The sequence below is a fragment of the Amyelois transitella genome, chromosome W (genome assembly GCF_032362555.1).
Source record: "Amyelois transitella isolate CPQ chromosome W, ilAmyTran1.1, whole genome shotgun sequence".
NCBI classification, from domain to species: domain Eukaryota; kingdom Metazoa; phylum Arthropoda; class Insecta; order Lepidoptera; family Pyralidae; genus Amyelois; species Amyelois transitella.
In genome coordinates, this window is record NC_083536.1 from 2917027 (window position 1) to 2943163 (window position 26137).

General features: G+C 39.2%; 1 protein-coding gene across 1 annotated transcript; it reads left to right on the forward strand.

Annotated features, from left to right (window-relative positions):
- Positions 1-21392: 21392 nt before the first annotated feature.
- LOC132904064 (tigger transposable element-derived protein 4-like) lies at positions 21393-23072 on the forward strand (the record flags this gene model as incomplete). Its single annotated transcript, XM_060953995.1, has 1 exon — positions 21393-23072. A coding segment is annotated over one exon (1524 nt), but the record flags the coding sequence as incomplete, so codon positions are not given.
- Between the last annotated feature and the right edge of the window lie 3065 nt (positions 23073-26137).

Consider the following 26137-nt stretch of genomic DNA (forward strand, 5'->3'; position numbering starts at 1 on the left):
AGTTCTGAAAACTCAGTTATGGAGTTGGCAATCAGCAAAAAGCTTGCTAGGCAAGCTAAATTTTGCTTCGTTCATAGTGCCACTCGGCAGGCTTCACTCCAGAGAAATTCAGAGAGCAGCCAATTTGTTACCCGACGATCTCCGCAAAAAGAAGTTCCCAATTCCGTCAAAAGCACTTCAACAATGCCATTCCATCAGACATCAGAGAAAAAAGCAGCATCTTCAAAGAAAACGAGACAATTTATATAACAACAGACGCTTCGGACAAGGGATGGGGAGCTCAGATAAACGGCAAACTGATCAGCGGACTCTGGGAGAGTCATCAATTCAGCTGGCACATCAACAGGAAAGAGCTGTTTGCTGTAATACAAGCCTTTTCTCACGCGAAGAGATTAATAAGGAACAAGAGAGTAATAATACAATCGGACAATCGTACTGTTGTAGCATATGTGAAAAACCAAGGCGGGACAAGATCAAAACAGCTGACGCTGCTTGTCAGTCAATTGTTGATTCTGGCTCAGAAGTTACATGTGGAATTAGTTCCCCAGTTCATATCCGGAGTTTACAACGATGTAGCGGACAGCCTGTCCCGCCAGAGACATCTTGCGGATTGGCATCTCTCAGACAAGGTGTGCAGCCTCATATTTCGGAAGTGGGGAGTCCCCGAGATCGACCTCTTTGCAACGAACAAATCCAAAGTAGTTCCAGTTTACGTGTCTCGAGATTTAAGGGACAAGCAAGCCCTGTTCATAGACGCATTCAGCAGGAGATGGGTGTTCAGGTTAGCATGGATTTTTCCACCCCCATCATTGATTCCACGAGTGTTAGCCCATCTGAATCGATCCGAGGGCACCTTCATTCTGATAGTTCCACGTTGGGACAAAGTGTTTTGGAGATCGGACCTGCGTTCTCGCGCCATAGACCGCCCGTTCCAAATTCGGAATCCGCACCACCATCTGCGAGACCTAACAATCCAGAAACATCTACCAAACGTTCGTTTGGAGGCCTGGAGGATACGGGGTGGTCAACCCTAACTAAAGACTGGTCAGAAGACGATTATAATCTGTTGCAAAAAGCTTGGCGACATTCATCACTTAAAACATACTCAGCTCCATGGAAAGCATGGGTATCAAGATGTCGTCTCCTGGGTCTTAACCCCAATAAACCGGATGCAGTAGCTGTAGCTCAATACTTATGCTTTTTGTTCAGAGAAAGAAAGCTATCGCCTAGCACTATAAAGCTTCACAAATCTGTAATTGCAACTTTTGCTGACCCATGCCATAAAGATTCTATTACTAATAGTCCGGTAATCAAACAAGTTATTAAAGCCATTGAACTGTCATTGCCCCCTGTTTCTAAGAAACAGATCTGGGATGTTAAGACCATGATCACTTGGATGAGGGATACTACAATATGCTGCGACAGTGTATTCCAAGTTTCACGCCACTTAGCTCTAATATTACTGCTGGCTTCAGGGAGGCGCGTTCACGATCTCACACTCCTCAGGATCGATAGTGAAAATATGTCTATTGACGATTCATCAGTAGTCTTTTGGCCTGTGTTTGGGTCAAAGACTGATAACCGTACACATCGACAATCAGCGTGGAAATTGTCAAAGATTCAAGATGAGAAACTTGATCCTGTTCGATGGACAAATATATACCTTACTGTTTCTAAGGCAAGACGAGAAACAGGTAATAATCAAATTAATTCCCTGTTTATAACATCCAGAGGCCGCGTAGCGCCAGCATCTAAAACAGTAATTGCAGGATGGCTCAGAACAGCTTTCTCAGAGGCTGATATAAGTTTTTCACCTGGCAGTATTCGTTCCGCTGTTGCCTCTTCTAGAAAGGAGAATTTGGTTCCGTTGGATTCAATCTTAAGAAACGGCAACTGGAAGAGTGACCGTAATGTGATTAGACACTACTTTAAGGAAATAATCAGTATTCCTACCAAAGATGATTCCATTGACTTAAGTTTAGTTAATTCTAGTTTCAGTACTACCTGAAGTTCCTACCTATGCTAATTGTGCTTAAAGACTGAAACTTGTGATTTTGTTTTGTTCCTGTGTGATTCTATGTGATCTATATAGTTCAAATATAGACACTTTATTAGAAAATGTTTTTGTTTTAATTGAATTCATTACACAAGCATTTATACTACATTTTATTTTAATCCGTAATAACAATACTAACCTATTTGCTTCACAGTACGCTTCCCCCCGCGTCGTCAGAACCCAAAAATGTCTCACATGGTCAAGCCGACGGCACAGACCATGAAATAACAAACGTTTTTCCCCCAAAGGGATAAAAAATATATATTTCATGTCTTGCCTAGGCTTGACCAGATAATTACTTGACGACTAGATCTCAAGGTACTGACAAGACCACGCACTGAGCGCCGCTCGCACATCGCTCCCCCCGTAGGCGCGGGGAGTGCGGGGCGGGGCTGGACGGCGCGGGGGGGCCATTGGCACGTGTGTTCGCGTGAAGATCGAAGGATGTAATCTCACATGGTCAAGCCTAGGCAAGACATGAAATATATCGTTTTTATCCCTTTGGGGGAAAAACGTTTGTTATTAAAAAGTTCTGAGTATGTAAGCTAGCTACCTACATTTTACAATTGAAATGGTCTACAGGCGAAAGTACACAAACTAAACAGTACAATAATGAGACGTTACACCTTTGACTTGGACTTGCCTGCTGCATTTGACGACGAGTCATGTTTTTAGCAACAATGGTAGCAGTCAATTTTGCTGCTCAAATTATGGATATGTTGTTTCAACAGAAGGAAGATTGAGTGCACAATATTCTTAAAATCTGAGTTCTCTTCCCGCAGCTGACTAAACTCTGCAGCAGGAGTGATGGTGAGCCGCTTCTCAAAATTGGCCATGCGATCAACCAGTGACTTCTCCAGTTGCTTCTGTGTCATCTGTACTTGCTCTAATTCAGAATGGTTTGATGTCTCCATTGCGATAAATTGTGTTGTGATTTGGGAGTCCAGAAAGGCAGGCTAGCGCAGAATTAATTATATGTACATAAACCTAAAGTTATTGTTTATATGTATATGTCAAAATTATATATTATTATTATTGTTTATTATTTTTAATCTTTTTAATAAAAGGATCAGCTGATTTTAAGTCTATTATTTGCAACTACCCACAGCAAAAAAAGCATAGTCATATTAATCATTATTAATATATTTTACCAATATCAAATACAAGAAACAGATGTGCCACCAAGTCTCCAATAACAAAATCGAACAAATTAAGATAACAAGTACAGTCCGCTGCATAATAGTATTAACAGAATGTCTTGTATATTATTTATTATATAGTTTTGTTCCGCTAGAAATAAAAAAAGCATAATAGGAAAAGAGTAATTTGTTATTTGTATGATTGGAGTTCATTTTGTAACAAACGTACATGCATATTATAAACTTAATTACTATATTAATTACAGACTTTCCACAATTATAGAAAAAGCGTAGTCATTGATTTTAACAAGATCACTTTCATTGCCAATTAAAATAGATAGATAGATAGATAATTCATTTATTTGATTTGCTACTTACAATTTACTATTTCATATGAAATACAAAGTAATTAGGGTGTGAGTTGCAGCAATACAAAAAGGTCACAACTCAACGAATTTATTGCTATAAAGCAATACACTGATTTTCAGTTATGATCTAGGTGCTAGTGCAGTGCTAGTGGTGTAGTGGTACATCTGCGCACGTAATAAAAAAAATAAACACAAACAAACAAAGACTCGTGTCGTGACTTAAAGTTTCAATTGTATATTTGTGATAAATGTAGCCGCTTAATAACCAAAAGAGTATCCCAAAATATTTGAAAATAGATGATCAAACGAACTTCTGGAAGCGAAGTTCGATCATTATTATATGAGTCGCTTCATTCGAAGATATAAGTTAACCAGGTAGTCCCTTTTCCTACAGGCAACACCGCACGATTTCAGTGATTAATCGATTTTATCGATTACCTACATTCTTTTTTTTTTTTTGTTTCTACCCCAAAGATTCCGTTCGACATAGCTTCGTTAGTTTAGAGATGAGTCAATACTTTTATTATATTTGGGTAAAGGGAAGGGTGGGTGCTTATATCTTCGAATGAAGCGACTCATATAATAATGATCGAACTTCGCTTCCAGAAGTTCGTTTGATCATCTATTATATTTCGTCGCTTCATTCTTCAGATATAAGTTAACCAGGTAGATGTTTAGAGATACAGTTTATTAACTGTTCATAGACCAGCCCTTAGGTAATTTAAAAATAGTGTTTAATATCCAAATCCGTATGGGCTGATCGTGAAGCCACGAGGCTTGAAAGCCACAAACATATATAATACATTATAAGGTAAACCAAATCGCGTTTCAAAACAAACTCAAAATATTTTAACGCCATCTAGTTATACATACATACATACATAAAATCACGCCTCTTTCCCGGAGGGGTAGGCAGAGACTACCTCTTTCCACTTGCCACGATCTCTGCATACTTCTTTCGCTTCGTCCACATTCATAACTCTCTTCATAGAAGCTCGGCGGTTTCGGGTACTTTTGACCTGACCCTTTACCAGGACGTCCTTAATTTGATCAAGATACGTTCGTCTAGGTCTTCCCACTCCGACCTTTCCCTCCACACTCTCCTTGTATATCTGCTTAGTCAACCTGCTTTCATTCATCCTCTCCACATGACCGAACCATCTTAACATACCCTTTTCTATTCCTGTAACTACATCTTCTTTCACATCACAACATTCCCTTATCACGCTGTTCCTTATCCTGTCACTCAATTTCACACCCATCATACTCCTTAACGCTCTCATTTCCACTGCATTTATTCTGCTTTCATGCTTCTTTTGCCATACCCAACTTTCACTCCCATACATTAATGTCGGGACCAACACGCCCCTGTGCACAGCCAGTCGAGCCTTTTTGGATAGTTTCTGACTGCTCATAAAGGCATGCAAAGCTCCATTCACCCTGTTCCCCGCGTTCACTCTCCTTTCAATATCACTATCATACTTGCCATCTGATGTAAACTTTGATCCTAGATATACTACTCTGTCAAGAAAGTAGCAGGAAAAGATCAATAATACACAAACTGTTTGTTATTCATCCAAATTTATTTTATCACCTTCAAAATATGCTCCTTTAGAAACGATACACTTACGCCAACGAATAATCCAATCATCAAAACATTTTTTAAACGCTGTTTCCGGAATTGAGGTCAGTTCTCGCCGCGAATTCTCTTTTATGTCTTCTACCGATTGAAAACGGGTGCCACGAAGTGGTAATTTGAGTTTAGGAAAAAGAAAAAAGTCGGCTGGAGCCATATCTGGTGAATATGGTGGTTGCTCGATGGTATTTGTTGAGTGTTTGGTTAAAAATTCGTTCACAATGATGGCCTTGTGCGAAGGTGCATTATCATGGTGCAAAATCCAAGAATTTTCTTTCCACAAATCTGGCCTTTTTCGTCGGATTTGCTCTCTTAAACGCCGCATAACACTCAAATAATATTCCTTATTTACCGTTTGACCTTCCGGCAAGAATTCCGAGTGCACAACACCGCGATAGTCAAAGAAAACAATCAACATGACTTTGACTTTTGAACGACTTTGGCGTGGTTTTTTCGGTTTCGGTTCAGTTGGAAGGCGCCACTCCGAAGCTTGTTGACTAGTTTGCATGTCAAACTCGTAAACCCACGTCTCGTCACCAGTAACAATGCGTTTCATGAATGTTGGGTCGGAATTGACTCGTTCTAGCATGTCCTCAGCGACTCTCATGCGATTGAGTTTTTGAAAAAAATTCAGGTCTTTTGGGACTAGCCGAGCGGCAACATGTTTCATACCCAAATTATTAGTTAAAATGGTACGGATCGACTCGTGAGATATAGAAAGTTCGGTGGCTATCTCTCTCAAAGTTGAATGAGGATTTTCAGTCACTATTTCCTTCACTTTTGCGATGTTAACTTCAGTTGCAGACGTTGATGGCCTACCAGAGCGAGGCAAATCTTCCATCACATCTCGACCGCTTTTGAACGCTTTGTACCACTCATAAGCACGAGTTTTTGATAAAGTCGATTCACCGTAAGCTCTCTGTAACATTTTCAGTGACTCCGAACACGATATTCCATTGGCTATGCAAAATTTAAGACAAACTCTTTGTTCGATGTTTTTATCCATTATGAAATTAGCAATACACACTAGATATGATATAACTAAAAATAGCACTGTATTTAATGTAAACAACAGATGCAACTCAAACTCCGCGCCAAAATGGAAAACAGTTGTGCCAATCTAACAACAACAAAAAAAACAAAAATTTGAATTTGGAACCATAAATAAATAATCCATTCCCGATACTTTTTTGACTGAATGTACAAACTCTTTCACTTGCTCCACTTTTTCTCCTCCAATCAAAATATTACATGCTGTCATTTCTTTCTCCATTTCAAAAACCAGTGTTTTAGTTTTACTTACGTTCACTTTCATTCCTTTCTCTTTTAAAGCTTCGTGCATACAGTTTACCATCTCCTGTAACTCCTCCGCTGATGACGCCAGTATAACCTGATCGTCGGCATAGAGCAGACATTTGACGAGTAACTCATTCATCCTTAATCCACTTTTAGACTCTTTCAAATCTGTCAAACAGCTATCCATAAATAGGTTGAACAGCCACGGTGACGCAACACATCCTTGCCTAACGCCTTTCTCAATCTTAAACCACTCAGTGTGCGCTCCGTTTATCCTGACACAAGCACTCGAATCCTCATATAAGGATTTCAGTGCTCCTATTAAGAGACTGCTCACCCCATGCATAGAAAGTGCTGACCATAATTCATTCCTCTCAACTCTGTCATAGGCCTTTTCCAGATCTACGAATGTGCAATAGACTTTTTGACTCTTGGCCAAAAACTTTTCGGCTATGCACCGCAAGGAAAAGACCTGATCAGTACATCCCATTCCCTTTCGAAATCCCGCTTGAGCATCCCATATTTTGTCATCAGTTTCATTCCTGACTCTATTAATCAATACCTTAGCATACAATTTGCCGACGACGCTAAGCAGGCTTATACCACGATAATTTTTGCAGTCCAGCTGTGACCCTTTTCCTTTGTAAAGTGGCACGATAACAGCCTTACACCAATCTTTTGGTACTCGGCCGCTTCTCCAACACAAATTGAAAAGGCAGTACAACTGACTAGCTACTACGCCTTTTCCTGCTTTAAGCATCTCGACCGACACTCTATCACACCCAGCAGCCTTTCCCGCTTTCATACTCTTAAGTGCTTCCACAATTTCGAACATTTCAATTTCGCCTTCCATCTCATTCTCTTTTTCTTCGCTATAGCAGAAATCTTTCTTATTTCCTTCCTTTTTTTCAAATAAACTTTCAAAATAGTCCTTCCATATCTTTAGTACACATTCTTCTCCTTTCACAACGCTACCATCCTGGCATCTGATCCTAGTCAGCTCTCTGGTTATAGTATTTCCTCGGGCTGACCTTACGGATTTCCAGAATACTTTCAGATTTGACTGAAAGTCTTCTGATAGCCTTTTATCAAAATCCTCTTTATACTCTTCTTTCTTTCTAATCACAGCTTTCTTAACCAAATCTTTCATTTTCTTATATTCCTTACGTGCTTCATTCACATCTTCATCTATAACCTCTTGCATTCTTAAGTTAGCTTTTGCTGCTAACAAATCCAGCCATGCTTTCTTCTTTAATCGCACAAGTTCTTGCACATCTTTACTCATCCACGCATTTTTGTGATTTTTCCCTTTCCTTCTTCTACTTACACCACACACTTCAACAGCTACTTTCACAATTCTTTCTTTAAATTCCTTCCATCCATCTTCAATATCGCTCATTTCATCTAAATCTTTAAATTCATCCTTCAGTCTATTAATATACTTCTTACCTACATCCATATCTTGCAAATTTTCTACTTTTACTCTTTCCAAAGCGCTGGTTTGCTCCCTTACCCTGTGCCGCCAGCGATTGAAGATACCCCTTATCCGGGATATCACCAGTAAATGGTCCGAGTCAATGCCAGCACCGCGATATGCACGGGTATCCAGCACTTTGTTCTTCAATCTTTCATCTACAATCACAAAGTCTATCATACTTTTTAAAATACCTTCCACTCTTGTGTAGGTGTGGATCTCTTTATGTTGAAACATTGAGTTCGACACAAAAAGATCCCACTCTAGACAAATTTCTAATACACTTCTTCCATTATCATTCACCTTTTCGTCACCAAACGCACCAAGCACCTTTTCATATCCATCACGCTTTACACCCACCCATCCATTAAAATCACCTAACATAATAATCTTCTCATTTGGCTTGGTAACTTTCAATACTTCTCTTACACTATTCCAGAACTCCTCGTTTTCGCTTTTTGCTGATGTTGTACCCCTCGAACCCACATCCCAAGATGCATAAACACCTAGAACGAAGATCCGAGTGATTCCAACTTTCAGCCTAATCCATAGAAGACGAGGGCTGACACACTCATACTCATTCACGCACTTTTTTTTTTTTTTTTTTTTTTTTTTTTATTATTTTTCCTCTTTACAAAGATCAAACAATAACTTAAAAACTAACGTAATTACTTATAGCTAAAGGATTGTCAATGATCTTTGTGAGGAGGCTAGTTCCTGAAAAAGGATTCGTTGGAATCCTGAACTACAGGTAACTAGGCCACCCCTCTGGGATATTAACACCCATGCATACAGTAATTGAGAATTAGACAGCTAACTGAGAATAACAAAAGAAAATAATATCTAATAATAGGAAAAGATTGGTACTATTGGTGGAAATGTAGAATATTATGTGGTCTATTAGTTATGTGTAGTAATTTTTGTAATCTGTGGTTAAGTCATGAGTATTGTTTGAGAGTGTGAGAGTGATAGTCGAGGTCAAGGTCAGAGTGTGAGGGAGGACATGGGAGACTGATTTGGAGCTGGCGCAAATGAAAGTTTCGATTTAAGTGAGTGATTTTGGAAAAGTTTTTCAGTTCGTGTGGTCGCTAGTAGGTAATGGGTAAGAGGTTATGTCGTATCATGGTCGATATTAGGTTATTGGCGTAATAAAGTTTTCAGTGTCGAAGTAGTCGAGGGATTTTAAGTAGTTGGTGACGGTGGTTTTACATGAGAATTTGTGGAGGGGATAAATGGATAGACGGGAGTTAAGTTTGTTGTAGAGGTATGGTCCAAGAAAGCAGAAGAAGTGGGTGGAAGTGGTAGCTCTTAGGAGCTGTAGCGCGCAGACGGGACCTCTTCTCCGTTTGCCTTTGCGCATGTTTGGGTCGTACTGAAGTTGGGAATGTTGCTTGAGTGTTGTGTACAATATAAAGGTCTGCCTGACTGTCAGTACGTCCCAGAATTTATAAAGGTCAGTAGTTGGGTAGCGGAAGGGAAAGCCCGCGGCAACCTTAAGAACGGCCCTTTGGGCTCTTTCCACTTCAAGTAGGGTAGAAGTGAAAGTCCCTCCCCAGGACGTTATGCAATAGGTCACAAGAGAGTGACAAAGTGCGTGATAGACCATCTTGGTTATTTGGCGGTTGGGGATGTGTCTTAACGTTTTGAACACGTAGATGAGTTTACGGAGTCTACTCGCCAGTAATTCTGTGTGAGGGCCAAAAGAAAGCGTGTGGTCGATTATAACACCTAAGTATCTTATACTATCTGTTTTTTGGAACGGAGGGCAGTGGCAAGTAGAAGGATGGGTTTGGTCGCAATTGTGGGCTTTGATGGTTAGGATGGATGGAGGCAGGAAATTGGTTTTAAAGGCAAATGGGATGAATTTAGTTTTGGACAGGTTAAGTGTTAGTAGGTTAGAGGTCAGCCAATCTCTCACCCTGTTTATACCTTCTTGGGCTTTACGGAATGTGTCCTCCCAGGTTGACCCGCCAAAAAATACGGCTGTATCATCAGCAAATACAAGTATTTGAGCACCATTTAGTTCGAGTCGGCATAAGCTGTCGATATAGACGAGGAAGAGGGTAGGAGAGATAATACTGCCTTGCGGGACTCCAAAAGTAACGGGCACCTCGTCGCTCGTCAGGTTGCCTATTCTGGTCTGCTGGGTTCTGTTGGAGAGATAATCGGTTAGTAGCTTGAGAGGGATACCTCTTACCCCAATGCTCTCCAGCTTTTCCAGAAGTAGTGGAATGGAGACCGTGTCGAAAGCCTTTTTGAGGTCAAGGAAGAACGTCAGACACTTCTTTTTGCCGTCCAATGCGGTGATGGTAAAGTTGGTTAAGTCATGAACAGCGTCGCTCGTTGACTTTCCGGCTCGGAAACCATACTGATTTGGGGCTAGTAGGTTATTTTTCTCAAGGTAATTTATGAGTCTTCTGTTGATGATACGCTCAAGAATTTTAGACAGAGCCGGCAAGATCGAGATGGGCCTATAGTTGTCGACTTTACTCTTATCTCCGTCCTTATGGATAGGTTTTATAAGGGCCTTTTTAAAGGCTGCGGGGAAGATTCCCTGTTCGAGAGATAAATTGCAGATGTGGGTAATTGGTTTTGTTAGAAGGTGGACATATCTTTTTATAATGTTACTCGATATGAGATCCCAGCCTACTGCACATTTATCTTTGAGACCCATTATTATTTCGAAGACTTCTTCCTCCAATACCGGGGCCATTAGTAGACTGCGGCAATGTGTTTGGGTTGGGGGAGTGTGAGATTTGTGAGCTGAGGTTTGGGAGGTAGGGATTTTTTCTGCCAGTTTCTTGCCCACGTCTGCGAAGAAACTGTTAACTAGGTTGAGGCTTTCTTTTGGAGTTTTAGTGGAGAGAAGCGTCAGCGAGTGGTCGGGGGGACGGTTTGTGCCGCTGATACTTTTAACGGCCTCCCAAAGTTTCTTTTGGTTACCACGGGCATCTGAAAAAAGTTTAACATCGTATCTTTTTTTGGCTTTTTTGATAATCAAGGTGCAAAAATTCCTGTATCGTTTGTAGGTTGTAGCTAGGATGTCGTTGCTAGGGTCTCTTTTGTGTTTTTTATGGAGATTATCTCTATTCCTTAGACATCGCAATAGCCCGGTTGTTATCCAAGGCTTACGTATTGTTTTCCGTTTGGGGGGTCTAGTCTTTTTTGAGCTCGAGTTAATGACGGAAGATAAGGTTGCTATTAGTGCATTTGTGGCGGCATTTGGGTCGGAGAAATTTTGTAAATAATTAAAGTCAGTTTCATTCATTTTGCTGTCCAACTCATTGAAGTTAATGTAATATTCGTTTAATTCCTTTATTATGTTTTGTTGCATTTTAATGCTTAGGGCAACTGTAAAGTGGTCTGTTAATGTTGAGCTGATTACTAGACAAGCAGCGTCTTGCTTTGATTTTAGCATTAAGTGATCGTAGCAAGTGCGTCCATGCGTGGGGAGGGTGTGGCCTGGGAGCATGCTATGGCTAGCTATAAGGTTTAAATATTCATATTGCTTACTAGTTAAGTTGTTCAGCGTTATGTCAATATTCAAGTCGCCGCATAGAATAATGTTTTTGAAGCTCTTTAGTTTTGACAAGGTTCGATCTAGAGAGTTTAAGAAGTTTGTTATGTCTCTATTCGCAGGCGGACGGTAGATACCTATTATGCAAGTCGATTGGTCAATTTTTAAGATCAGGCAATTTGCATCTTCTACTTGAGGCTCTTCATACGTGGCCTTTAATTATTTATTGAAGTAAATACAGACCCCTTCATTTTGTGTCTTATTTTGGGAAGTAGAGATGTGAGAATAGTTTTTTAGTTGAGGTATTTGTGCAACCCCCCGCAGCCAGCATTCTGATAAGACAATGACGTCCCAAGCTATTTCCGATGCTTGGAGGAGGGCAGTAAAACCTGGCATGTTACAATTAACGCTGCGAATATTCTGCGATATAATGTTTAATGTATTAGCATCATTATTGATTTTGGTACTTATTTCGTTCACTTCACATTCAATCAGGCGCGCAGTGGACAGGGAGTCCAGATCCGAGGCTATAGACTGTATATTTACCATTTTAACTGCTATGTATATATATTAATAGTATATAAATGATTATAGTCACGGAACGTGCGTGACAGGAGTTTTGATAGGAAAATATAGATGAAGCCTGGATCTCAGTTTGCCCTGTCCCTATGAGGTATTGAGTAAGGTATGTGTGAGTGTAGTTAAGTCTATGAGTTATGGAGTCAAAGTTAAGTTTAAGTGATATGTTATTAGACCAAATATATTCTTCATATACCAATTTAAAGTTATTACTACAACAAAAGTATATAAAATGACAAGTAAGATGATACTTATTACTAAAAATATTTAACGAATAAAATATAATAAACAAAAATAATAATAACAAGGTAAGGCTCAGAGGGCGAGTCAATTGGGCGGGTGAGGTGTAATCACGGCTGTTTGTGGCAGAGCTAGCTAGTCACAGAGTGAGCATAGTAATTTCCTCTTCTCCCTGTACGACCGTAGGAGTTCCAGACTCTTCTTTTTTTATGTATACCTTCCCGAAGGAAGTCCAGGCGGCCGATAACTTTTTGTTTTTTACTCCCTCCCGTGCTAAATAAAAGAGGTGTTTAGCTTTGCTAGTTAATCCCTCCGATATGTAAATGGGTTGGGAGGGTCCTGGGAGGTTTAGGTGTCCTGTGTTTAAGCCAAGTTCCTTCTGTTTTCTTTTTTCCTTGTTGAAGGTTTTGTAACTGGAGATAAGCAAATCTTTTCGAATTGAACTGATAAGGTCAATAACTAGTGTGGAGGATCTTGATCTATGTATATTTTTTATTTCTGGTACCTGGATTGGAGATTTCAATTCAAGGGCGGAGGAAATACATTTAACAATATCAATGAGGGCTTCCTTGCTTTCACTTGCTTGCTTAGGTAGATTTCGAATTTCGAGAGTCCCGCTTAAGTTGCGTTGCTCAAGCATTTCGACTTTGTTCTCTAAAGTGGTAATCTTAGCTTTATAAGCGGTATTCTCCTGTTCCAGTAAGTTTATTTTTGAGATAAGCTCGTCATGTTTGTTCGACATGGTCGTGATCGAGTCTTTGATTTCTTTATTTTGATTAAGAATGGTGATCAAAGTTTGACTAATTGTTTCGAACTTGGTTTCGATTATGGTGTTTATTTCGGTGATATTTGAGGAAGAATGGTCTGCGAAATCGTCAAAAGTGCGTTTGTGTCGCTTCGTTATATTAAAATAACTATCCTCAGTTGTTGTATTGCTTACCGTGTTTAGCGCCGAGTCGGAATTGTAGTGTTCTACGCTGGGTTTGTTTACATTCGGCGCAAGTAAAGCTGTGGGCGGCGAGCGTTGAACCGACATTATTATTTCTAGGCCTAAATGAGCCGACGGCGATTGATATTAGTAGACGGCGAGGCTTAGCGCACACAGCGAGAAGCTTCAAAGCAGGGCGTGTCGAAGTTGGTTAAGTAGGGACTCGCCTGTGAAGCCTGCGCTTGCGTCGTATGTCCGTCCTCGTCGCACACTCGGGTCTCGTTGCGGTCTCGCGTCGTATGTCCGTCTTCGTCGCACGCGCGGGTCTTCGTCTCGCGCACGGGTCTCGTTGCGGTCTCGCTTCGTATGTTCGTCTTCGTCGCACGCGCAGGTCTTGATGCGGTCTCTTTCTTACTTTAGCGGGTTATCAGCTGCGCTGTTATGTACTCCTGGTATTGCAGGTTGGTTTATTCACTTTATTTTGGACTTTTGAGAGAAATATTAATTAAAAAATACAAAATGCACGTCCGAGCCATGTGCGATCCGAGAGGGGAGAGCACTCAGCCATTCGTGCAGAAAGAATTAGACCGACCCCTTGACAGCCTCGGCTGGTACTGGAAATTCCAGACCAATACGCCGTGTAAGGGCCGTGCTGCGTCGCGTCGCATCCTTTCCGCTTCGTTTCATTCACGCACAACACATCCAAACGTCTTTCATCCATCATCTGGCATACTTCCTCAATCTTATCCTTCATTCCTCCTCTTACATTCATCGTCGCAAAGCGGCTTTCAGCAGACCGCATACCGCTCCCGCCGGGAACGAGACGTGATGGGGTGCGGACACCATCGCCGCCATTTATATGCTTTTTAAGGTTCATAATGCGATTCCCACGAGACGCTAGGGAAAAATTTTTGTCCGCCCCAGCAGAGCCCCGCATGCCAGGGTAAGGCTAGCCATTACCTGGGGGTCGCCCAACCCCATGGCGGAAGTGGCACGCTCGAGACTAGGCTCGCCCCTAGCCATGCATCCATCGGCGCGGCAGACCTTAGATTGGCAGGGATTTACATTAAAGAGGAATCCCAAGTCTATCCCTTAGTCGGCTCTTACGACATCCGTGGGAAAGAGATGGAGTGGTCCTATTCTTTTGTAATGGTGCCGGGAACCACACGGCTAGCTAGCTATCTAGTTATACCTTTTACAATTATTGTTTACATGGACACTAGCGCCTAACGGCAAACCAAAGAAGTCTTTCTCATAGTAAAATAATAAACTTAAACATAACCGCCCACCAAGGACAAACCCAGGGTTGTCCTTCAATTTATATCCGCCCACCATGAGGGGATCCCTGATTTATCATTAGTGGGTAAACCAAACGTTATCAATTAACTTATACAAACAAAAAACAAAGCAATGGACTGTATTCAAAAACAAAACAATAACTTCTTATGAAGTAATGGGAAGTACAATGATTTTTGAGACTGGCCGCTTGATATGAGAATTTTTAATTCTCAAGGTAACTACCCGGGTGACACCATCTCTTCCCGGATGTTTTTCAACAATAACACCGTATAACCAACGGCTTGGGGGCAAGCCATCCTCTTTAACCAAAACTACCTCCCCTATACCAGGTTCGGGGGTGTGTACTGACCACCGATATCTACAATAATACTGAGCCAGATATTCCTTTGACCAACAACGCCAAAAATCCTGTAGCATTTTTTGGGTATGCTGCCATCTTCGTAATGAAGAAACATTAGAAGATTGAAAGTTATAATCTGGCGCAGTAACCAACGTATCACCTGTAATAAAATGTCCCGGAGTTAAAATCATGCCTATATCATTTTCCTTATCCAAACGCGACAAAGGTCTCGAGTTTAGACAAGCTTCAACTTGAGCCAAAACCGTAGACATTTCTTCGTAAGTGAGTGTCGTATCGCCAATTACACGATTTAAATGACCTTTAACCGACTTTATTCCGGCCTCCCATAAGCCTCCAAAGTTAGGAGCTCGAGGAGGTATAAAGTGCCAACTGGTTCCATTAGTTGCCAAAAACTCTGCTACCTCTCGAGAAATATCCCTTTTTTCAGACTGGAACATACGCTCGAGTTCTCTGGATGCTCCTAAAAAATTAGTTCCATTGTCACTGTACATATTGTGACAAGGACCACGACGAGCAACAAACCTTTTAAATGCCTGCAAGAAACCATTAGTTGTTAAGTCACTAACAGCCTCTATATGTACAGCCTTGGTGGACATACAAACAAATAAACAGATATAGCCCTTGTAGGAGTGATGTCCACGTCCTCGTGCTGATCGCATGTTGATCGGTCCGGCAAAGTCTACTCCACTGTTCGCAAACGGTCTGCTTGGAGTCACTCTAACCGTTGGTAACTGTCCCATTAATGGTGTTGGAGGGGCCTTTGCAAATCTTATACACCTGACACATTTTCTTATGTGTCCTTTAATCAATTGCTTCATGCCAAGAATCCAATATTTGGATCTCAAAAAACTCAACATTAGTTGATAACCGCCATGCATTGTGGTTTGATGAGCGTGAGCAATGATTAATGAAGTTAAATGACATTTGGGTAGTAAAATTGGATGTTTTTGAGATTCCAGTAAACATGAAAACTCTAGTCTACCACCAACTCTCAATAGGTTTTTATTATCAATAAATGGATTTAAATTATGAATTTTACTTTTTTTATTTATATCAATTTTTAATTTTATATTATTTATTTCTTTTTCAAAGTGTTCGTTTTGAATAATTTTTATTAAACAATTAAAAGCTAAAGGCAATTCTTCACTAGTTAAGTAATTAGAAACAGCCTAACGAGGAGACTTCATTTTCAAAAAACGTCGACAATATGCTGTTACTCGTATGAGTCTAGTGAGAGAAGAAAACCTTTCTATTATTGAATACTCTACCGTGCTACAATGAACTTTTGCCAGTTCCAAATCTGTTGTAGCAGTTTTAAGTTTAGTATAGGTAATAGAAGATTCATGAAGAAAATCAGGACCAGAGAACCATATTGGTGTTTTTACCAATTGAGCAGGTTGTGTTCCTCGTGAAGCACAATCTGCTGGATTATGTTTAGTGCTTATATGCGACCACTGTTGTGGTTCTAATGTCGTGACAATCTCAGACACACGATTTGCCACAAACGTTTGCCAGCGACTAGGATGATAATTAATCCATGCTACCACTACAGTTGAGTCCGTCCACGCGTGGAGGTTAGATTTCTCCACATTAAGAACACCCGCGATTTCAAGTAGCAGCCTTGTTACCAGAACTGCTCCACAAAGTTCCAGGCGCGGTATGGAAATTTGCTTAACTGGAGCCACCTTAGTCTTAGCTGAGATTAAAGCGACATGTATTTTATCATCCTTGTCTATGATGCGAATATACACCACAGCAGCGTATGCCAACTTTGACGCATCACTAAAGCCATGTAATTCTACAACTTCATCAGTTTTGCGTGTGCCGTACCATCGAGGTAAGTTAATTTCATTTAATTTTAACAATTCTTCTCGATATTTAAACCATTCTTGAACTATATTATCTGGTACTTCCTCATCCCAATCTACTCCAGCCAACCACAATTTTTGTATTATTATTTTCGCTATAATAATGCTAGGAGCGACCCAACCTAAAGGATCGAATAGACGAGAAATATCAGATATAATACTTCTTTTAGTTGCAGGTATCTTCGGCGGCATTAACTTCACCACATACTTGAACGAGTCTTCTTCGCGACACCAGGTAAGTCCAAGTATTTTTATTGTAGAATCCATTTTTAAATTTAGAACTTCCTTTACATTAGTTCCTTTTTCATCTTTTTTCCTTCCTATTTCCTTAAGTTTTTCTATAAATTCATCATTATTACTTGTCCACTTTTGTAACGTAAATCCACCTTTTCCAAGTAACTTGTTCATTTCCTCATACAATTTAATTCCTTCAGCCTCTGTTTCTACACCTGACATAAGATCATCAACATAATAATCATTCTTTACTCTTTCAGATGCAGTTGGATAGACGCCACCCTCATCATGTGCTACCTGTTGGAGTGCTCGAACTGCCAGGTAAGGAGCAGATGCTGTACCAAATGTGACTCTTAATAATCGATAATCTTTTATTTCAGAACATTCATCATCACGCCACAGAATTCTCTGTAAATCTACGTGTTCTTCATCAACTTTCACCTGTCTGTACACTTTTACAATATCTGCTGACAGTGTGATTGGGTAAGTTCTCCATTTGATTATTAAATGCCGAAGTTCCGGTTGCAAGGTAGGTCCTAACATTAGTGCATCATTTAATGATTTACCATTTTTTCCCTTGCAGGATGCATCGAATACAACTCTCACTTTGGTTGTATCTCTTTGTAAATTTACTATCGCATGATGTGGTAAGTAAACAGCATTTACTTTATTTTTCTCTGAGTCAGGAACCAACTCCATATGGCCCAGCTCTATATATTCATCAATAACTTTTTTATATTCTTTTTTCAGATCTTCATTTTTCTTGAGTCTTGCTTCCAACAACAGCAGCCTTTTCTCAGCAATCTCTCGTGAATTTGAAGGTAACATATTTTCAAAATCTCGTAATGGAAGTTTTACTATATATCTACCTTCTGAATCCCGTCGAGTAGTTTCTGTGAAGATTGTTTCGCACTTCTGTTCTTCTACTGTCAGAATACGATCCTGCTTCAACCCTGCGTCAGACTCAAGCTCCCAAAATTTTTTCAACATCTCATTGTCATCAATATGCGCATGCATAACCACGATGTTATTCGAGGCTGAAGATGTTTCTTTTACAGCACCTGAGACGATCCATCCCAACGATGTCGCCTGGGCAACTGGTGTGCCGCTAGAAGCCCTTCTTATTCCATCACGCAAAACCATGCCGTATACCTCGGCTCCCAATAGAATGTTAATTCTATTAGGTGTATGGAATTGAGGATCAGCTAGTTGCAAATCTTTAAATTCCTCCCATTCAAGGGCCACTGTCTTCGATGGCAAAAAGCTCGTTATTGAATTTAAAACATACGCCTTTACCGTGATAACGACATTTTTATCAAAGACAGAGTGTAATTTTATGTCAACAATTGACTTAGCACATAATTGCGAATTTTCACCAATTCCTGAAACAAAACCTTTAATTGGTATTTTCTTCAATCCTAAAAACTGCACAGTTGCCTCTGTTATAAAAGACGCCTGTGAGCCTTGGTCAAGAATTGCCCTGATTGTTTGCATACCTTTTTGTGTATCTACACTTACCAAAGCTGTAGCTAACAATACTTCTTTGATAGAGCGATCTGCCGAAAAACATGACACGACTGCGGACTCTCCCACTGAGTTACCAGAATCCTTGACAACCGCTTTATTTTCGATGAGTGGTTTAACATCAGTATTCTGAACGCTATTGGCCTCAGAAATACCTGTCCCAGATGTACTTCCGACACTGGAATGTAAAAGAGAGTGATGTGAACGTTTACATATACGACAATTATTTTTGCTAGTACAAAATTTAGCTGAATGACTTGCACCCAAACATTTAAAACACAACTTGTTTGTTTTAGCAAATTCACGACGACTATCAACGTCTTGTTTTCCGAATTTCTTACAAAAAATTATACGATGACTTTCATTACAAAAACAACAACTTTCATTTGTCACAGCGTGAAGTACTTTAGGTTTAGAAAAGTTACCTTGAGATTTTTTACCTTCAATAAATTCTAACGCTCGATATCTGTTCCCAATAAATTCCTTAAATTGATAAAATGTAGGTAATTCATCTGTACCATTATTGTTAGAAACATCTAACTCCCATTGTCTTTTAGATTCAGTATCTAACTTTAACGACATCAAATGAACAATAATAATATCCCATGTCTCAACTGGTATTTGTAAATTAGACAAAGCTTCCAAACATTCGATCGTAGTATCTAACAAACTTTTTAAACCACTAGCCGATTCAGTAACAATATTCTTTTGACTTAATAACCGTTTAAGAATACAATGTGACAAATATCTTTTATTATTGTATCTAGACTCTAATAGATTCCAACAACGTTCATAGTTTAACTCAGACACAGAAATATGTTTAACAATTTGTTCGGCTTCTCCAGATAAACAACCTTTTAAGTAATAAAGTTTTTGTACTTTATCAATAGACTGATTTTTATGAATGAGCGAAGTAAACATATCTTTAAAACTAGGCCAATCAAGATAATCTCCTGAAAATTTAGGTATTGTTATTTTAGGTAAACGAACTTGTGATTGTGTACTGCACTCATTGTAATTAGAAGTAGATGATTCACATTTCTTTGGTTCTTTAAATTGTGACATAACAGACTTCAATTCAGATTTATAATCAATGTAAATATCCTCTGTACTATCATACATGTCTTGTTTACAATAAGTGCTTTGCTTGTATTCTTTGACACCTACAATCTTTTTATGATTAGTTGTGAATTCAAGCCAAAGCGTTTCAAGATTTTCTAATCTAGTTTCAACATAAGCTTCTTTAATTCTTTCCTTAGGGGATTTCTTATAATTTATAAATGACTTTTCTATTCTTTCTTTAAGATCATCCTGTTTACATAGTAAAGTTTCCATTTTGAATGATAAATATAACACACTATTTGAATACAAAGATGAAACGATACAACTTATTGAAAATATTATAAGTTCAATAAATGTTCACTAGCTTTTGTTTCTTGTCGAATATTTCAAAGTCCAATAAAATTGAAATTATTTTTCTAAGTTCACACCAAATCGTGAAAATTTTACAAGTCTTTTTTACAATTAAATCCTGGGTGAAATTGGACATAGGTTCCCCGTCTCAACAGAGTTGGGAAAACTATTCTAAGTCCTAATTTCTAGCACTAAAAGTTAAAGTTCAAATCTTCTACAATTTTAGGGTTACTTTTGCTTGACTACTTATGACTTCAAAGTACTCACAGTTGAATCCAATTGATTGAATTCACTCACTCACTGCAATTTCACTTCACTACTTCAAGCAAGACCACCTCGGCCTCGCCTCGAAGTCTTCCTGTGTCTCGCCTCTGGGTCACCTCTGCCTCGCCGGGGAAGATCCACCTCGCCCCGCCGCCTTCAGAACTTGACAAGTACACCTGCACCTGTCACCCGATGAAGTGCGCCCCGAACAGCGATCCACTGCCCATAGGTGCGCTGGTTCCAATGCGCCGCTAGCGCCAAAATATCCGGCTCGAAGGACCAATGTTTAATATCCAAATCCGTATGGGCTGATCGTGAAGCCACGAGGCTTGAAAGCCACAAACATATATAATACATTATAAGGTAAACCAAATCGCGTTTCAAAACAAACTCAAAATATTTTAACGCCATCTAGTTATACCTTTTACAATTATTGTTTACATGGACACTAGCGCCTAACGGCAAACCAAAGAAGTCTTTCTCATAGTAAAATAATAAACTTAAACAAATAGAACGTGATTTTTAAATGTATTGCTTAGAAAAGTATTTATTGTAAAAATAATTATTAACAAATATTTAAACATTATTATCATATCAGTCTCGCTACGCGCGCGAAGCTATACGGTCACGTTGTGTGTAGTATCCGTAGAGGGATAACAATGTCCTCGAAAGTGGTGAAATGTGCTAGCTGCAACGTTGTAATAAACGAAGTCCTTTCGTCTATGGATCACAAAAAGTCGGTTATGGATGACGAAAGCATAATAAATATCTGTGTTAGTGCTTTTTCGGAAAGTGACATTGTAACGGCTAAAAACTTACTACAGTGTAAACTCTTTATAACGTTATTCTTTATAACGATAAACTCCCTATAAAGTAGAAGTGTACACAACTTGGTTGGTTTACGTTAAAACCCATACATTGATACACTCTTTATAACGATACAGCCATTCTCTATTACGAAGAAATGTGTTTATATTTTAACAGTAAATACATATTTATTATCGGTATTATTGTTTATGTTATCTTATCAGGTAACAAAAGACTTTGAAGCTCCGAAACATCTGAGGTTGTAAACGGTCGGTCTTGCTTTTGTTATTCTTAATTGCCTTGAACACGTGCAACATGACGCTTTGTTTTCTTGGAAGTGATGGTCTTCAACCAAGCATACACGGTACCTATCGTATTATCAGTCGTAAACCAACATTGAAACTGTTAACATGGCCAGTAAAAGAAAAGCGATTTGTGTTGACGAAAAAGTTTGTGTGATACGTGCGATTGAAAAAGGAGAAAAGAAAAGTGACGTTGGAAGACGTTTTAAACTAAGTCAATCTACTGTTGCCACCATTTGGAAAAACAAAGAAACAATTCTGCAGGCGGCGCTGGAAGGAAACTCGTCTAAAAAATTAAGGAAGCCAAAATTCGAAGAATTGGATCAGGCAATGCTGTCGTGGTTTCACAAGCAGCGCCAGAATAATGTACCCATTTCGGGGCCAATTGTAAAAGCCAAGGCTGAAAAGTTTGCCGACCAACTTGGTATAATTGACTTTAAAGCATCTGAAGGTTGGCTCGGAAAATTTAAACACCGTCACCAAATTACGTACGGTAAAATGAACGGAGAGGCGCGGGATGTCGATACGAATGTGACTGACAATTGGATCAGTACAGTGTGGCCTACATTCGGGAAGAAGTACTCACCAAAGGACATTTTTAATGCCGATGAAACTGGCCTTTTTTTCAAGTTAACTCCCGACAAAACATTAAAATTCAAAGGGGAAAAGTGTATTGGAGGAAAACTGTCTAAAGAGCGTATTACTGTTCTAGTAGCTGCCAATATGAATGGAACAGAAAAAAGAAAGCTCTTAGTTATAGGCAAATCAAAAAACCCTCGATGTTTCAAGAACATAAAACAGTTGCCAGTCACGTATAAAGCAAACAAGTCAGCTTGGATGACATCGCAGTTTTTTGAGGAGGAAGTGAGAAAATGGGATGCTGAATTAAAAACACGGAAAATCTTGCTTTTAGTAGACAATTGCCCGGCTCACCCAATGATATCTAATCTTCGAAACATAGAGTTAGCATTTTTCCCTGCTAATACAACCAGTATTTTGCAACCAATGGATCAAAGTGTGATTAAAAGTCTAAAGGGTCACTACAGACGGAAAATGTTGATGGATCTGATCGAAACTGACGGCAAGGTCTCGATTAATATGCTACAAGCAGTGAACTTTATATCAAAAGCCTGGAAAGAGGTAACTGCAGCCACTATCCAACATTCTTTTCGTCATGCTGGGTTATGTAGTAGCCAGACAGTAGAAATGGATCAATTTGATAGTGAAGACAATCTACCGCTGAGTGAATGGATAAGCCAGTTCAACATACCAGACAATTTTAACAAAGATCTACAATCATACGAAAATATAGATGAGGATGTAGCCACAACCGATTCACTTACAGATGAACAAATTGTTGATTTAGTTTTAAAAAGTAAGGAAAACCCCAATAATGATGATGAAGAAGATGATCAAGTGGACGAAGCCGAATCACCACTAACAATTCAACAAGCACTAGATGCTGCTAAGTTGATAGAAACATTTTTTTTGTTTAATCAAGATGATTGCACCACATATCTAGATATGAATAGGATACATAAGATAATACAAAACAAGTACTGGCATAGTAAAAAACGTCAGACAAAGTTAACGGACTACATGTGTAAATAGCAATATAATGTACATAATTTTGCATATTTTATCTAAGACTTATTAAATATTATTGTAAATTTGGTTGTTTTATTTGTTCACTCCATATAACGATAACTCTCTATAACGATGAAAAATGCTCAGTCCTTTGAGTTTCGTTATAGAGAGTTTACACTGTATTTGAATCCGTACCGGTTTCCAAACGTAAGATAATCCGTAAAAAGGATGCTCAAAAGAAAGAAGCCAAGGCAAGAAAAGACTTAGATGACATCATCTGTCTTTTAAGAGACACTAATTCGGAAGAAATCCCTATTTTTGTGGCCTGAGATCTGGAGAAACTGCCCCCTGTGCTATTCGATCATGTTGATGTCACGAGAATATTAAAAGACATTGTCAAAATGCAACAGGATATTAGTCATATCAAAAAAGACTATGTGACTATAGACCAGCTACAAGAAATACACTCTGAAGTAGAAATATTGAAAAATACGTCGGTTACAAATAACTATGGGTGTTATTTAAATGAAAGACGCGGGGCTCATCTGCAAGACAGTTTCGAGTGTCACAGTGGCCCCATGGGATTGCCGCCTATAAATATTAGTGACAATAATCAACCCGATCTATCATTTAAAGGACCTACGTATCGAGATATCGGTCAAGATTCATATTTATTGGAGGCTACGAATAATAATACATTGGAGGGTAGACGTTTGTCACCGCACAGTAAAATAATGCGACGAGAGTCCGAGACAATAGACAGAACTGCTACGATGACGCATCCCGAACAGATGACCGCCCCGTTACTACCTGCGCCGCCGCCGCTTATGACTAATGTTAAGAGCGCGATACCCACAGCCGCCTCGAGTGTGAATCAGACTAAGACGTTCGCACAAATTGTTGGCGATAAGAGGGATTGGAAAAATAATTATCCGAATGAAGAGTGGAAGATACAGGTTCATAGGAAAAGACTACGTAATCGTTTTATCGGTAATAGAGGGAAAGCCAGCTTAGAGCCTGGGAATAATTTTAAGGCAGCTGAAATTAAAATTCCTTTGTATATTTATAATGTGGCGAAGGGAGTGTCCGTGTGTGATATCACTTCATACATAAAGAAAAAATGTGATATCGATGTTAGTGTAGAATTAATGAATATGAAAATAGCAAAGGGTTATGAATCATTTAAAATATTTGTACCCAAACATAAATTGGATTTATTTATGTCGGATGACTTCTGTCTGAATAGTAACGTCAAATTAATAAGGTACAACTGTAAAAACGTTGTTAGATCTGTGGAGTGTGTGCGTAGCCTGTGCCGCTCGTCAGACTTGGTGGCGTTGCAGGAAACGTGGTTACTTCCACACGACCTGGCATTTCTGGGATCAATTGATAGTGACTTCGGTTTCACGGGCACCTCCGCTGTTAACACGTCGGCTGGTGTTCTACGAGGCAGGGCTTACGGAGGTGTGGCCATACTCTGGAGGAGGGCCGCGTTTCCCATAGTAACAGTGGTGAAGTGCAACAGTGTTAGGCTAGCAGCTATTAAGATCAATCTCAATGATAGTTCGGTCATCATTTTCTCAGTGTACATGCCTACAGATTGTGATAAAAATTTAGTAGAATTTACTGAGTGTTTAAGTGAGATGTCCGCTATTATTGAAAGTCATAATGTGGAGTCAGTGATTATGCTTGGCGACTACAATGCACACCCTGGTGAGTCCTTTGATACGGAACTTTTATCCTTTTGTTCAGAACAATTGTGGTCGTGTGTGGACAGAGAACTATTACCAACGAATAGTCATACGTTTGTGAGTGATGTGCATGGGAGTTTGCGATGGCTCGATCATTGTGTTGTCAAAAGTGCAGCGCGGCCCACTGTACTCTCGGTATCTGTATTATATGATATTCAAAATTCAAAAAAAAATTCAAAATTCAAAATTTTTATTCATTATTATAGGATACTATTATATCGCTTAATAATTGTCGTATGGTTTAACAACTTGGTTGACGTCAAATAAATTACTTAAAAACTAAGTTTACTGCCGCTTCCAAGGCGTCAGTGCAGAAGAAGCGGTAACAAACTGCACTGCAGCATTTTCTTCAACAACGTCAACTTCACAATTTAAACTTAGAATAGAATGTGGACGGGAGAATACATTGTTCAGATTTATATATTTATGAGATTTAATATTGAAAAAAGAAAAAAAATATATATATATATTTTATGGATTGCCAATTTTAAAAAGATTTATGTACAGAGTGTACTGAAATTTTGATTTAAGTTCAAATTAAACTACAATTAATTACGAGGTTCCTGTGCCAAGCTCGAGCCAGATGTTTTTATCATTAAGGTAATCATCAGTCCTATAATAAGCCTTCTCACAAAGTACTTTCTTTACATACTCTTTTAATTTTCGGTTGGGCATATCAAGAACAGACTCCGGCAACCTATTATAAAATCGTATACAGTTCCCCATAAATGATTTACTGACTTTGCTAAGCCTATGAAACGGCATGACTAATTTATGTTTATTACGTAAATTTCTATCAGTTGTGGCACTAACTTTTTGAAAAAAAGAGGTATTTTTCCTAACATACATTATAAGATCAAAAATGTACTGGGACGCTACTGTAGGTATGTTTATTTTCTTAAAGAGTTGTTTTAACGAGTCTCTTGGTCCTAAGCCGTAAATTGCGCGAACGGCCCTTTTCTGAATTATAAAAATAGTTTGTATATCAGCCGCGCTACCCCATAAAAGTAAACCATAAGATAACAAGCTATGAAAATAGCTGAAATAAACAAGCCTAGCTGTAGCTACATCTGTCAATTGTCGGATCCTCCTAACAGCATAAGCGGCAGAGCTAAGTCTATTGGATAGTTTAGAAATATGAGCACCCCACTGTAGCTTTGCATCAATTATGATTCCTAAAAACTTTGTATTTTCAACAAATTCTAATTTCTGGCCTTCCAGTATTATGTCAGTATTGGCCTGCCTTACGTTTGGAAGGGTAAATTTAATGCATTGGGTCTTATTAGCATTTAAAAGAAGATTGTTGGTTGAGAACCAGATAGATATGGCCGACAGTATATTATTAACCGAACTTACATTTTCGCTATGGCGATCTAATTTAAATATTAAAGAAGTGTCATCGGCAAACAGCACTATACCCGCCTGTTTTTCCACCATAAAAGGCAGGTCATTGACATATACCAAGAAGAGGAATGGTCCTAAAATTGAGCCCTG